Source organism: Lithobates pipiens, unplaced genomic scaffold, assembly GCF_037356315.1.
Source record: "Lithobates pipiens isolate NorthernLeopardFrog02 unplaced genomic scaffold, aLitPip1_a1.2 Scaffold_13, whole genome shotgun sequence".
Classification (NCBI taxonomy): Eukaryota; Metazoa; Chordata; class Amphibia; order Anura; family Ranidae; genus Lithobates; species Lithobates pipiens.
Genome location: NW_027507718.1, coordinates 424,147,625 through 424,162,095, shown reverse-complemented (window position 1 = coordinate 424,162,095; position 14,471 = coordinate 424,147,625). Strand labels below are relative to the sequence as shown.

The window sequence follows — 14,471 nt, the reverse complement described above, 5'->3', positions numbered from 1 at the left end:
AGCCAAACTTTTTTTGGGTAGAGTAATGGAGAGTTACATCCCCTGTCATATTTTTTTATTCCTCCCCCTGTGTCCCATTGGGGAGATTTCTCCTCACTTCCTGTCTGATAGCAAAAACGGGAAGTGAGAGGAAATTCCATCAAGTGAGGAGATCTCACCGTGGTTCTCAGAGCTAGTGTCTGCATTGGAGGACTTCCCTCTCTGGTCATGTTCTACTGACAACCCAAAATGTGGTGGTATTTGACAGACATTGAAGAGGCGTTGTTTCTCCTCCTCATCACCTGCTTTAACCCATTGCAGCATGTGCTAGTGTGCCGATCCCAATTAGTGGGGATAAATTTTGTCATGTCAAGATACAAAGCATCACAGCTGTAGCATATGTACACCCCCACCCTCCGCTGCCTTTACAACATAATTGGGGGGGTAAAAACACAGCCCCCCTCTTCCTTACTGCTCCCAAAACACAAGTGTAAATGAGACCTAATGGGGTGAATCTCCATAAGGCCCCTTTCACACCTGTGTGACCTGTCCTACGTCTTGGGACTGCAAAGTCACATGGCCATGATTTCCAATGAGTACCATTCATATCTGTGTATCTAGTCCCTGTACTACTTTGATCCAACTTTGATGTGCGTTGAAGTCCACAGGCATTCCCTGAAATCGTGGCAAAACCGTGTGGCTTTGAAGTCACGGTAGTGTGAAAGGGGCCTGATAGAAACACAGACAACAATAAAAACCCGGCAGGTGTTCTAACCCTCTCCACTCTATCCAACCCTAAAAAAAGTATTGCCTTTTAGTTATACTATAAATGTTTTTCTCTTGGGTTTAGGTAAGCATTTTGTCAATCTGATGTCACTTTTCATATACCATGGACTGACAGTTTGATCTGTTTCTTTTAAGATCGGTCAGTCAGAGGTTTACTTGATCAGCCCCGACACAAAGAGGATTGTTATTGAAAAGAGCTTTAAAGAGATCTCCTTTTGTTCTCAGGTAAGTCTATAAATGTTGTATAATATTAGTGCTGTATTGGAATAGGAACTTCACGCTGGTTTAAAAAAAGCAATTGGCAACAAATACTGTAGATTCTGGTTTTTAAGAAGCACTTTCCAGGCCAGGGATCTGTTGTCTTCCAATCAATTCTTCACTGGGCTTCCACGGACTACCCCCACTGTGCATGCACAAAGCAAAGTGGGTCTGTGGGACCAGTCCTGCAGCCTCTTGGGACTTGACGTGTTCCAGGAGGCCACGGAAGAAAGGAGTGGCTGGTGGCCCAACCAGACATCCTTTTTTGTGCACCGCTGGCAGTGTCTATGGCAGCCAGTTTGACATTCGTCCGGCTCTTCTGTTGAAGGGGCATGGCCGAAAAGTCTGCTGATCTGCATCTGGTCAGCAGTCTCAGCCGATGGTTCTAGTGGCTGGTGTTTTTCCTTTTTTTTTTTTTCTTCCTTCTTTTTGGAGTAAGGTTTAAACTATATGAAATAAATCTGGCAGTTGTAGGCATTAACCAATTGCTGACAGTCTTCCACATATATACTGTAATCCAGGTTGGGCACACTAAACCTAAAGTGTGTGTGTGTGTGTGTGTGTGTGTGTGTGTGTGTGTGTGGGGGGGCATAAGTAAAAAAAATAAAAATATCCACCCGTATCTCTGCACGTTGGGAGAGCCTGGCCCACTGTTAGTATCACAAAGCTGGTCCAGAGCAATCGTGTGCAAGCTGAGTGAAGTATGTGCATACATATAGAAAGTGGCTGAAAGAGGCTGAAGGAGATCCACAGCAGTGAAATGCCAAAAGGATAGCAAATGGGGCTTTTTTTTTCTTTTTTTTTTTTTCTGGGAAAAAGCCATGGCAATTTTTGCATTATGCATAATTCTTAAACTAAATTCTCCATTTAGGGTTGACATTTACTTTAATTAGTGAACATAAAAATGAGTTTACAGAACAGAAAAGTTTATTCAGATATGTAAAGCACAAGGGAGTTGAGGGGAACCGAATACATGTGTTGCATATCCGATATCATTTCACTGGTTTATCTCTGTGATTTTAGATGTAGTGTTCAGGAAGGTTGAGTTTATTACCGGATCCCACCCATGTTTAGCGTGGGCCCACATGAGGTGATTGATTATTTTGGATATTTTTTTTTCTCCATGCAATTACCGTATATACTCGAGTATAGGCCGACCCGAATATAAGCCGAGGCCCCCAATTTACCCCCAAAAAAACTGGCAAACTTATTGACTCGTGTATAAGCCGAGGGTGAGACATGCCTGTCCATCCCTGTGTGTGTGTCCGTCCATCCCTGTGTGTCCGTCCATCCCTGTGTGTCCGTCCATCCCTGTGTGTCCGTCCATCCATCCCTGTGTGTGTGTGTGTCCATCCATCCATCCATCCCTGTGTGTGTGTGTCCATCCATCCATCCATCCCTGTGTGTGTGTGTCTCCATCCATCCATCCATCCATCCCTGTGTGTGTGTGTCTCCATCCATCCATCCATCCATCCCTGTGTGTGTGTGTCTCCATCCATCCATCCATCCCTGTGTGTGTGTGTATCCATCCATCCCTGTGTGTGTGTGTGTCTCCATCCATCCATCCATCCGTGTGTGTGTGTCTCCATCCGTGTGTGTGTGTGTGTGTGTGTGTGTGTGTGTGTGTGTGTGTGTGTGTCCAGCCTACCTGCACCTACACCCGCAGCAGATCGCAAAACGCAGTGCGGAAATGAATAGGGTTTGCAGTGTTAGCTGCATGGCAATATAGTGTGAACCAGGGCTGAGGACCCATTCACTTTGGCAGGGAAAAGGGAATAGTTGAGTCGCAGATTTATTCCCGCTGGCCACCCACACAGAGAAGACCATCCAGCAGCCACTTTGCGTCATAGCCACGACAAAAATCCCATCATGTTTAGTGGGCAGTACAGGTGTGTGTGTGTGTGTGTGTGTGTGTGTGTGTGTCCAGCCTACCTGTGTTCCGAGCCTTTGTCCCGAGCCTCCGTCCCGTGTCGTGCCTTGCCTTCGTCCCGTCCCGTCCCGTCCCGTCCCGTGCCGTGCCTTGCCTCCGTCCCGTGCCCTCTTCGTCGGCGGCCATTGTAAAATTCAAAAGCCGCGCCTCCTCCTTCGCCTGTGATAGGCGGAACACTGAATTTCCCAGCAGCCTGTGTTCCGCCTATCACGGACGTCGTATCATCCTCGTCCGTAGTACGAGGATGAGACGATGCCCGTGATAGGCGGAACACAGGCTGCTGGGAAATTCAGTGTTCCGCCTATCACAGGCGAAGGCGGAGCCGGAGGCGCGGCTTTTGAATCATAGAATGGCCGCTGTCTGTCTGCTCGACACGCTGATCGAGCGGGCAGACAGCGATGACTCGAGTATAAGCCGAGGGGGGCACTTTCAGCCTCAAAAAAGAGGCTGAAAATCTCGGCTTATACTCGAGTATATACGGTAATCCAGGTTTACATTAAAGGGTCAGTTCAGCCTCCCCTGAGATTTCACTTTTGGCAGATGCTGAATAGTGTAATTATCGGGGGAGATTTGTGCTCTTGTGTTCCCAGGCCAAGAACTAAAGCAGAATATCCAATTTAGTTTTTTATTCAGCCAGCAGGTTGAATGAAAAAAAGCTCACAGATCCCTGCATCAACACAAGCGATGCTGATGCAGGGATCTCTCCCGGTTCTTTTTCTTTGTATTCCCCCTTCTTCACCAGAATACACAGATCAGTGCTTACAGCCAATGGCTGAAGAGCTTATCAAATACTGATTTTCCAACATGACTGTTTAACGGGAGCCAACCATTAGACAACCTTCTGTCGAACAAACCGTGGTACACACGGACCAAAATTTGCTCAGCTCTTGCTGAACTGCTCTGTTTCCGGTCTGTGTATACCCTGCTTAAAGCAGAACTTTACCTATAACTTGATAAAAAAAATAATGTTCTTTAGCAAGGAACATACAGTCTACATTAATAATTATGCTACCAAAAAGAGTGTGTGCTGTATATTGCTTCCAGCATTGCTCCTGTTTCTTCTTGCTGGAGGCTGCCATTTTGCTGAAGTCCAGAGCCCCTGAACAGCAGTAAATCATAAAGCAGAACTAAACCCATTGATTTAATGGTTTAAAAAAGAATAACTGTAAAATTTTGCTTGTGTCCTCAACCAAACTGTCAAACCATCAAATAGCTAGTGTCATAACTGATCACATGTACAGTGGCAGTTGCAGATCAAACAGAAGCAGCTTCCTTGACACCAATCATTTGATGACACAAGCAAATGTGACAGCATACCTGAAATGTAACTGTTTTTTTTAAACTGTTAAATCGATGTGTTTAGTTCCACTTTGATTTACTATTCAGGAGTTCTGGGCTTCAGGAAAATGGCCGCTTCCAGCAAGATGCAGGAGCAATGCTGGAGGCAATTTACAGCACACACACACTTTTGTTATGACTAAAGTTCCACTTTAACCGGTTCCCGACTAGCGCACGCCGATGTACTTGGCAGAATGGCACGGGCAGGCATATTGGCGCACAGGTACATCCGATCTTCAATGCCGCCCTGCCATCGAGAGCGTGCCACCGCCAGCAAGCTTCCGTGCCAGTCAGGACCCCCGTGAGTCTGGTCGCGGGTCCTGCGGACGCGATCCTCTCACGGGACAGCTGAATGGAGAAATGCCGTTGTAAACAGCATTTCTCCATTCTGCCTAGCAACTAGTGACGCTGATCTCTGCTCCATGTGAATGGAGCAGAAATAAGTGTTCACTAAATGAAAGCCCAGCCCCCCACAATTAGTAACTCACCCCTAGGAACATTTAACCCCTACACTGCCACCCACTGGTTAACCCCTTCACTGCCAGTGTCATTTACACAGGAATCACTGCATTTATATAGCAGTGATTGCTGTATAACTGACAATTGTCCCAAAAATGTGTCAAAAATGTCCGATGTGTCCGCCATAATGTCACAGTCACAATAAAAATCGCTGATCGCCGCCAATACTAGTAAAAATCAAGAAAAAAAAAAAATTAATAAAAATGCCATAAAACTATCCCCATTTTGTAAACGCTATAACTTTTGCACAAACCAATCAATAATCGCTTATTGCGATTTTTTTTTTTTTTTTTTTTTTTTTTATTGAATTTTTTTTTTTTTTTTTTTTTTACAAAAATATGTAGAAGAATACGTATCAGCCTAAACTGAGGAAAAAAACTTTTTTTTTATATATATTTTTGGGGGATATTTATTATAACAAAAAGTAAAAAATGTTTTTTTCAAAATTGTCGCTCTATTTTTGTTTATAGCGCAAAAAATAAAAACCGCAGGGGTGATCAAATACCACCAAAAGAGAGCTCTATTTATGGAAAAAAAAGGACGTCAATTTTGTTTGGGAGCCATGTCGCATGACCGCGCAATTGTCAGTTAACCACTTTCAGACCGGACCATTTTGCTGGTAAATGACCAGAGGTCTTTTTACACTTTGGCACTGCGCTGCTTTAACTGGTAATTGCGCGGTCATGCAATGTTGTACCCAAACAAAATTTGCGTCCTTTTCTTCCCACAAATAGAGCTTTCTTTTGATGGTATTTGATTGCCTCTGCGATTTTTATTTTTTGCGATATAAACGTAAAAAGACCGCAAATTTTGAAAAAAAATGATATTTTCTACTTTTTGTTATTAGAAAAATCCAATAAACTCAATTTTAGTCATACATTTAGGCCAAAATGTATTCAGCCACATGTCTTTGGTAAAAAAAAAGTCAATAATTGTATATTTATTGGTTTGCGCAAAAGTTGTCACATCTACAAACTAAGGTACGTTTTCTGGAATTTACGCAGCTTTTAGTTTACGACTGCCTATCTCATTTCTTGAGGTGCTAAAATGGCAGGGCAGTACAAAACCCCCCCAAATGACCCCATTTTGGAAAGTAGACCCCCTAAGGAAATTGATAAGAGGCATGTTGAGCCCATTGAATATTTTATTTTTTTGCCTCAAGCGATTGAATAATGACAAAAAAAAAATTTTTTTTTTTTTTTTTACACAAAGTTGTCACTAAATGATATATTGCTCACACATGCTATGGGCGTATGTGAAATGACACCCCAAAATAAATTCTGCTGCTTCTCCTGAGTACGGGGATACCACATATGTGGGACTTTTTGGGAGCCTAGCCGCGTACGGGGCCCCGAAAACCAAGCACCGCCTTCAGGCTTTCTAAGGGCGTAAATTTTTGAGTTCACTTCTCACTACCTATTACAGTTTTGAAGGCCATAAAATGCCAAGATGGCACAAAACCCCCACAAATGACCCCATTTTAGAAAGTAGACACCCCAAGCTATTTGCTGAGAGGCATGTTGAGTTCATGGAATATTTTATATTTTGCCACAAGTTGCGGGAAAATTACAAACTTTTTTTTTTTTTTTTTTTTTTTCACAAAGTTGTCACTAAATGATATATTGCTCACACATGCCATGGGCATATGTGAAATGACACCCCAAAATAAATTCTGCTGCTTCTCCTGAGTACGGGGATACCACATATGTGGGACTTTTTGGGAGCCTAGCCGCGTACGGGGCCCCGAAAACCAAGCACCGCCTTCAGGCTTTCTAAGGGCGTAAATATTTGACTTCACTCCTCACTACCTATTACAGTTTTGAAGGCCATAAAATGCCAAGATGGCACAAAACCCCCACAAATGACCCCATTTTAGAAAGTAGACACCCCAAGCTATTTGCTGAGAGGCATGTTGAGTCCATGGAATATTTTATATTTTGCCACAAGTTGCGGGAAAATTACAAACTTTTTTTTTTTTTTTTTTTTTCACAAAGTTGTCACTAAATGATATATTGCTCACGCATGCCATGGGCATATGTGAAATGACACCCCAAAATAAATTCTGCTGCTTCTCCTGAGTACGGGGATACCACATATGTGGGACTTTTTGGGAGCCTAGCCGCGTACGGGGCCCCGAAAACCAAGAACCGCCTTCAGGCTTTCTAAGGGCGTTACAGTTTTGAAGGCCATAAAATGCCAAGATGGCACAAACCCCCCCCAAATGACCCCATTTTGGAAAGTAGACACCCCTAAATTTAGGGGTACACTAGTGAGACTAGGTAATAAATGGCGGGTGCCCTGAAACTATAAAAAAATAACTAACCAACCAGCGTCACCTGTAACAGTTATATGGTGATCACTGGTGAAAGGGTTAACTAGGGGGCAATCAGGGGGCTTTATGCGGTAGTATATGGGGGTCCCTGGCGCTATAAAAAGCTGCGGCGAACCTAAATACCTACTTGCCTAACTAGCGTCACCTGTGACACTAATACAGCGATCAGAAAAACGATCGCTTATTAGGCTGGGTTCACACTGGAGCGATGCGGGAACGCCACGAATGCGCGGCGGGTTCCCGCATCGCATGCCTCCCGGCGGCAGTTCACACTGCCCTATGCGAACTGCTGGGAGTGTCAGTGAAATGTTACTGACACCCCCAGATCAGTTCGCATATCGCAGTGCGATCTGCAAACTCGGATCGCATGGTGTGAACACCCATGCGATCCGATTCTGCTGCGGGCCAAAAAAAGGGTCCCGTGCGAATTTGCGGCGGGTGCGGCGGGTGTGGCGGGTGCGGCGAATGGCTGAACTCGAATCGCACAGAGATCGGATGTGATTTGCACTGCAGTGCGAATCACATCCGTTCTCAAACCGCTGCAATCTGAACCCAGCCTTAGTGACACTGGCGACGGGGGGTGATCACGGGGTTAAACCTTTATTGGGGGGGTTAGGGGGGTACCTTAGAACTAAAGGGGGCTAACCCTAACTGCCCTAACAGTTATTAGTCACAAATGACACCCGCCGGGTGATCAGGGGGTTAAACCTTTATTAGGTAATAAATGGCGGGTGCCCTGAAACTATAAAAAAATAACTAACCAACCAGCGTCACCTGTAACAGTTATATGGTGATCACTGGTGAAAGGGTTAACTAGGGGGCAATCAGGGGGCTTTATGCGGTAGTATATGGGGGTCCCTGGCGCTATAAAAAGCTGCGGCGAACCTAAATACCTACCTGCCTAACTAGCGTCACCTGGGACACTAATACGGCGATCAGAAAAATGATCGCTTATTAGGCTGGGTTCACACTGGAGCGATGCGGAAACGCCGCGAATCCGCGGCGGGTTCCCGCATCGCATGCCTCCCGGCGGCAGTTCACACTGCCCTATGCGAACTGCTGGGAGTGTCAGTGAAATGTTACTGACACCCCCAGATCAGTTCGCATATCGCAGTGCGATCTGCAAACTCGGATCGCATGGTGTGAACACCCATGAGATCCGATTCTGCTGCGGGCCAAAAAAAGGGTCCCGTGCGAATTTGCGGCGGGTGCGGCGGGTGTGGCGGGTGCGGCGGGTGCGGCGAATGGCTGAACTCGAATCGCACAGAGATCGGATGTGATTTGCACTGCAGTGCGGTGCGAATCACATTCGTTCTCATAAACCGCTGCAATGTGAACCCAGCCTTAGTGACACTGGCGACGGGGGGTGATCACGGGGTTAAACCTTTATTGGGGGGGTTAGGGGGGTACATTAGAACTAAAGGGGGCTAACTCTAACTGCCCTAACAGTTATTACAGTCACAAATGACACCAATGCAAAAAAAAAAAAAAAAAAAAAAAAAATGACATTGGTGTCACTGTGACTGGGGGGCAGGGGTAATTGGGGGGGTGATCGGGGGGTAAAGGGGGGGTGTGAGTGTGCCTGGCATGTTCTACTGTGTGTGGGATGTGTTGGTGCAACTCACTGATCCGCTCTCCTCCGTGTCGGAACGAAAAATACCGACACGGAGGAGAGAATACATCACTTCCTCTCCTGTGTTTACATTACAGGAGAGGAAGTGATGTCACCGGGGATTTCTATTCGTCGGGAGCGATCGCGAGGGGGTGGCCATGAATGAATGGCCGTCCCCTCGTCCGGGATCGCTCCCGAACGAAAACCGACCGCCGCAGGCACCGGGCGGGGGCCCGATCGGGCCCCCGACCCGCGGGAGGCAAATCACGTACATGTACGTGCTTATGCCTGCCCGTGCCATTCTGCCGACGTACATCGGCGTTAGGCGGTCGGCAAGTGGTTAAAGCGCCGCAGTGGCGAATCGCAAAAAGTGGTCTGGTCTTTGACCAGCAAAATGGTCCGGTCTGTAAGTGGTTAAGGCACGGATTCAAATTTCTTAAAAGTCATAGACAGCAGATTCTTATTGGCCTCCACCTACGGAGACCTAATTAGTGAAGGTTTTTCCGTGTTTCATATTTGAGACAATATATTATTTATTTTTAACTTGTGCTGAGACCAGAAAACCTGACATGGGTTTAAAATGTTGCAATCTGTCCATTCTACACAACATCTCAAGAGCCAAACCTCCCATCTCTTTTTTTTTTTTCTATTTTTTTTATATAAACAATCTATATCTCCTACACATAAGACTATATTTGTGTTCTATAAATGATGACCTTGGGGTAGAACTTTGTTGGTATTGCATACAATGCTCAGTTTTGCTGTGTAAGTGTTTTGTGCTATCTATCATGCTTTGAATTCTTGTTTCTGTTCAGGGAATACAGCACGTGGATCACTTTGGTTTCATCTGCAGAGAGCCTATAAAAAATGGAGGTTGTCACTTTGTGTGCTATGTGTTTCAGTGCACAAATGAAGCATTGGTACGTATTTTAATAAATGCATTTCTTATCATGTAATCCTAGGATAGTCATGATTTAATCAAGAGGTCATACAGAAGTGTCATATTTTTTTACTTTAACCAATATTCGAAAAGAGCTAAGCCAGCCATTGAATGCTTGAATCTCGTCCAGTTCTGCAAGGATCGGTCGCGGATCGAACCATCTATGGGCAGGCTGATTGTACCCAAGTCATCCATCAATGGACTTGGGTACAACCAGAATGTGAGATTTTTACTTGTGATTATTGCCAGCCGCTGGCAGTAACCACTGTGTTTTCCTAGCAGGGTCATAGTCATTATAAACTGTGCCCTTTTCTATCTTGTCCATTGAGGAATGCTGGAAGTACTTCATTTTTGGGACGTCCAAATGAGCGGTGGACAACCCTGCAAAGATAAAAAGAACACTCACAGGCCCAAGGAAACACAATATTGGGCCTGCCGGCAGCTCAAAGGGCTGCCTACATCTGAAGCTGGGTTCAGATGAGGCCATAACTTTCACCAAATATAGAGGATGGGTAAACAGAAGACCAGGTGGCAGCCTTGCAAATTGATATTGGAAAGTCCAAGAAGAGCTTACAGATCTAGTAGAGTGTACATTGACAGGAAAGGGAAGAACCCAATCCTTAAGGTCAGAGGCTTGAAAGATGGTTTGCCTGAGCCACCTAGAAAAGGTGGAGTGAGGAGCCTTCTGGTGTCCATCGGGGATAATAAAAGGCAAATGATCTAAAAAAAGAAGCATTAGCTTAGCGTTGTTCTCGGCAGCCAGAACCTCATCCAGACAATAGAGGAAAAGTTGCTCGGGTGAAATGGAACTAGACGAATAGAACTATGTCCTGGTTTAGCTGAAAGGTAGAAACTACGCTAGGCAACAAGGAAGTTTTGGCCTCAACACTACCCTTTCCCATTGAAAAACCAGAAGGGGTCCATTGCAGGATAATGTGACCACTTGCCCTTAGAGTTGATTACTAAAAAGAATCCCAGTAGTAGAGGGAGGATTGTGTCTCTATTGGGTTCAAATATGTCTTTGATGCAGTTTTTTGAACTGATTCGGATCCCATAGTGTTATGAGGAATTGGATAGGGGCGCTACATGAGACCTTTTTTACAAAGGTCTTTATCAAGGAGTGGGAGGCCACAAACTCGAAAACCAGGATAGAAAGGGCACAAACCTGGCTTTTGATAGGTTTGGAACAGTTTTTGTCTCTTAAAACTATCTGCAGTAAAGAGTAGTCCCAGTAAAAACTCTGTTTTTATAATCATGATCTAGGTATAGCTTTGCTACAAAACTGAGGTATGCTGATAGTAGGACGGGGATATCCTGGGTTGGTCTACTGTTTTTATTATTTGCCGGTGTCCTGTCATCCTGTGGATGGCAGTATATCCCAAAGTTGAAAGACTTAGAGTAGGGATCCTCAAACTACGGCCCTCCAGCTGTTGCAAAACTACACATCCCATGAGGCATTGTAAAGCTCTGACTTTCACAGACATTACTAGGCATGATGGGAATTGTAGTTCCTGAACAACCGGAGGGCCGTAGTTTGAAGACCTCTGACTTAGAGTGTCCCTCAATGGAACTCAAAGAAAAACATTTTGCAGTGAGTGCAAAAAATTAAAACATTTTTGCTGTCCCCTTTTGTTGAACTTTTTGGTGATTGTTTGTTTGGTGGCTCTTGTTTCTGCAGGTAGATGAGATTATGTTGACTCTGAAGCAAGCATTCAGTGTAGCTGCTGTGCACCAGACCTCAAAGACTCAAACACCGCTGTGTGATGGATGCCCCATGCAATGCATGCACAAACTCTGTGAGAAGATAGAAGGTGAGAGCATAGTTCTTCATGGTTAATGCACACTCTAATAATGTATTCTGCTCATTTAAACCTGATGTATTAACCATGGCTTTAGCATACACTATGAGGCTACCATATACTGCCAATCTTCTTTGATGTTTTGCAGGTTTTTTTTTTCCTAACTTGGTTATATTTTCTAGTTGTGAAATAAACCTTTATTATCCATTTCTGTAAGACATCTTTCACACTGCCAGGGTTTTTCAGGCGCTACAGCACTAAAAATAGTGCCTGGAAAAAGCGGCTCTGTTCACTCTCGGGCTTTCACACTGGAGCGGTGAGCTGGCAGGGTGTCGCATAAATTCCTGGCAGAAGCTTCTTTGGAGCGGTGAACTCTCTGCTCCTCCTCCGATGCTCCCTATTGAAATCAATGGGGCAGCTCTGCGATACTGCCGGCAAAATGCCGCTCCGGTGGCATTTTGCGGGTGGATTTAACCCCTTTTTGGCCGCTAGCGTGGGGGTTAAAACTGCCCCCACTATTGGCCGAATAGTGCGCTAAATCAAAGTTAAAGAGGCACTAAAAATAGCACTGCTTTACCACCGATGTCCCCCGTAGCTCGGTGTGAAGGCTGTCTTACAGAATGAAAAATTATAGTACTTGTATATAGAGAAAAAAGGGATGGGGGGCACCAAGCTGCTAAGTGTAGCGGGTTTTATTGGTATAAAAAGTTAAAATACAAAGCTTTTGCACTCACCGACATCACTGATGTTTAAGCATTAAAACCAGCTCCATGTGAAGTCATCAGTTCTGAATCCAGTCCACACAAGAGCCGCTGATGGGGGGAGTGCTGTGAAGTCAGGGCAGGATTCCAAGCAAGCAAGTCCTCACGGGAGACCTGAGCTGTCAGAATTGTTTCTTCATTTGTGTGTACATATTTTTTGGTTCTCTGGCTAATGATTTAAAGTCAATATTAATCCCCCATACACCATGTGCTCGTGCCTTCTCTTGTATACAGTAGTAATCGTATATACCTGGTTGGTTCAAGAAACACCGGTCTTCTGCTGCAGATATTGCTTAGGTGTGTAGCGTTTAGGGCTTTGAAATACGTTTTTAAGACTTAGACTTTGTATTTATCATATACAAACTTTGCACAAAACATTTGTGAATAAAATTATTTAAATGGAGGGGGAAAAAAAGAAAATCTGCTGCACACTTTGTCTTGGACAGAATTCTACGAAGCAACATTTGGTGGTGTTAAAGATTTTGTGGGCTTTACAAAGACGTTATTTCAGACCATAAGATGGAGAGGTTAGGCACTTTTGGACTGTAGTAAGGTGTGTTGTTCTTGAAAACCTGTTTGTTGTTATATGGTCAAACATGTCCAGTCTGGTAATCATAGGTGACCTTTATTATTGATTTCCATTTCTTAGGTCTGCCGCCATCTAAAACCAAACTTGAATTACAAAAGCACATTACAACATTAAATAACCAGGAGCAGGCCTCTGTGTTTGAAGAAATACAGGTAAGCCTCTAAGTTGAAAAATGTTACCTTTTTACAGAGAATAAAAAAACAAAATGCAACAAATCTCAACAGAAGCATTGGAATGTATCAGACTGTTGAAGGAACTATGGATTAGTGTGCACACGTAATTTGTATTTAAATTCCTAATCTGGCGATATAGAATATTGTTTGGTTTGTAATGCTATACAATGTTAAGTCTTATTTACTTTGGCATTTCTTGTGGTTAAAGGTCTATTTGCAGTTGATCCTTCATAATATGTTTACCATTATTATAGCATATTTGCAGTCTGTTTTGCATCAAATTAATTAACTTTTACTAACTTTTTAAAAAACTTTTGGATAATTGGAACCGATCTCTGTATAGTGAGACTGCAAACCAAGGAGAGTTTCAGGGAAGTTGGCAGTGGACTGTTTTTTCTGCAGAATTTCCTTTTGAGCAGAGACTGGTGGGTAGTTCAAACTAGGGGTGCAACGGATCAAAAAATTCACAGATCAGATGGTTCCTCGGATCAGAGTCACGAATCGGTTCCTCTTTCGGATCAGCAAATTTAATTTGCAAAAACCTGTGAAAATTCCACCACCATATAGTCCCCACTGTACTATCCACAATCTCCCCGCTGCAATATACATCTCCCCCACTGTAATATCCACGTCTCCCCCAATGTAATATTGGCCGAGTATAACTGGGTATCGCCGAGCATGGCTGGGTATTACCGAGTATTGGCAGGGTACTGGCAGAGTATTGGCAGAATGTGGAGGGATGGCTGTGACTGCAATTGTCACAGAGCAGTGCTGTGGGCACTACAGATGCAGTCCACACCGCTGCTGCCATCTGATTTCTCCCCTCCACTGTACAAATCTGTACAGAGAGGGGAGAGAGGAACCGGCCTCATCATGACGCCGGTTTGTTTACAGGTGATCGCTCTGTCATTTGACGGAGGGATCACATTGTAAACGCCGACGGGTGCACCAAGATGGCTGCTGCTTCGGAACTGGGCCGAAGCCGCGGATCGCGGTGTGTGCCAATGCGAGCGAGGTGACGCGTTCGGATCAGGCATCAGTGACGATCCGTTGCACCCCTAGTTCAAACACTTCTCTGCATTCAGCCCCCTTTCACACGAGAGGTCCAAACAGGTCCGACTGTGTTTCAGCCAGGCCCGATCAGACCCTCCATTCTCCTCTACGGGCAGTCAGATGTAAATAAAATTGTCTGTTTTACACCCAGCTACCTCCGGGTCTGACCCAACAAAAAAAAAAAAAAAACAGAAGGGAATCGAAGGGCTGTCGGGCGTGAACAAGACAGTTGGTCTGTTTATATCTGGCTTCCCATAGAGCAGAGGGGGCTGTGTCTGTGTCTGCTCTGCATAAGCAGACACAGACTTGTCATCCGACTGCTCCTCTCAGGATCAGCGGACAGATGTCCTGCTGAGCAAAATAGGATCCAGCCTGCGTAAAAGGGATCTTACCTTTCACTAT

General features: G+C 44.7%; 1 protein-coding gene across 8 annotated transcripts in view; it reads left to right on the top strand.

The window, feature by feature from the left end:
* The window catches only part of TBC1D1 (TBC1 domain family member 1), a 311,597-nt gene that overhangs the window by 154,011 nt on the left and 143,115 nt on the right, over nt 1-14,471 (top strand). For all 8 annotated transcript variants that reach the window (XM_077477646.1, XM_077477649.1, XM_077477648.1 and 5 more), the window contains 4 exons: nt 901-990; nt 9,570-9,674; nt 11,373-11,505; nt 12,904-12,995. In XM_077477646.1, the coding sequence (XP_077333772.1) occupies nt 901-990; nt 9,570-9,674; nt 11,373-11,505; nt 12,904-12,995 (420 nt within the window). The remainder of the gene's footprint in view (nt 1-900; nt 991-9,569; nt 9,675-11,372; nt 11,506-12,903; nt 12,996-14,471) is intronic.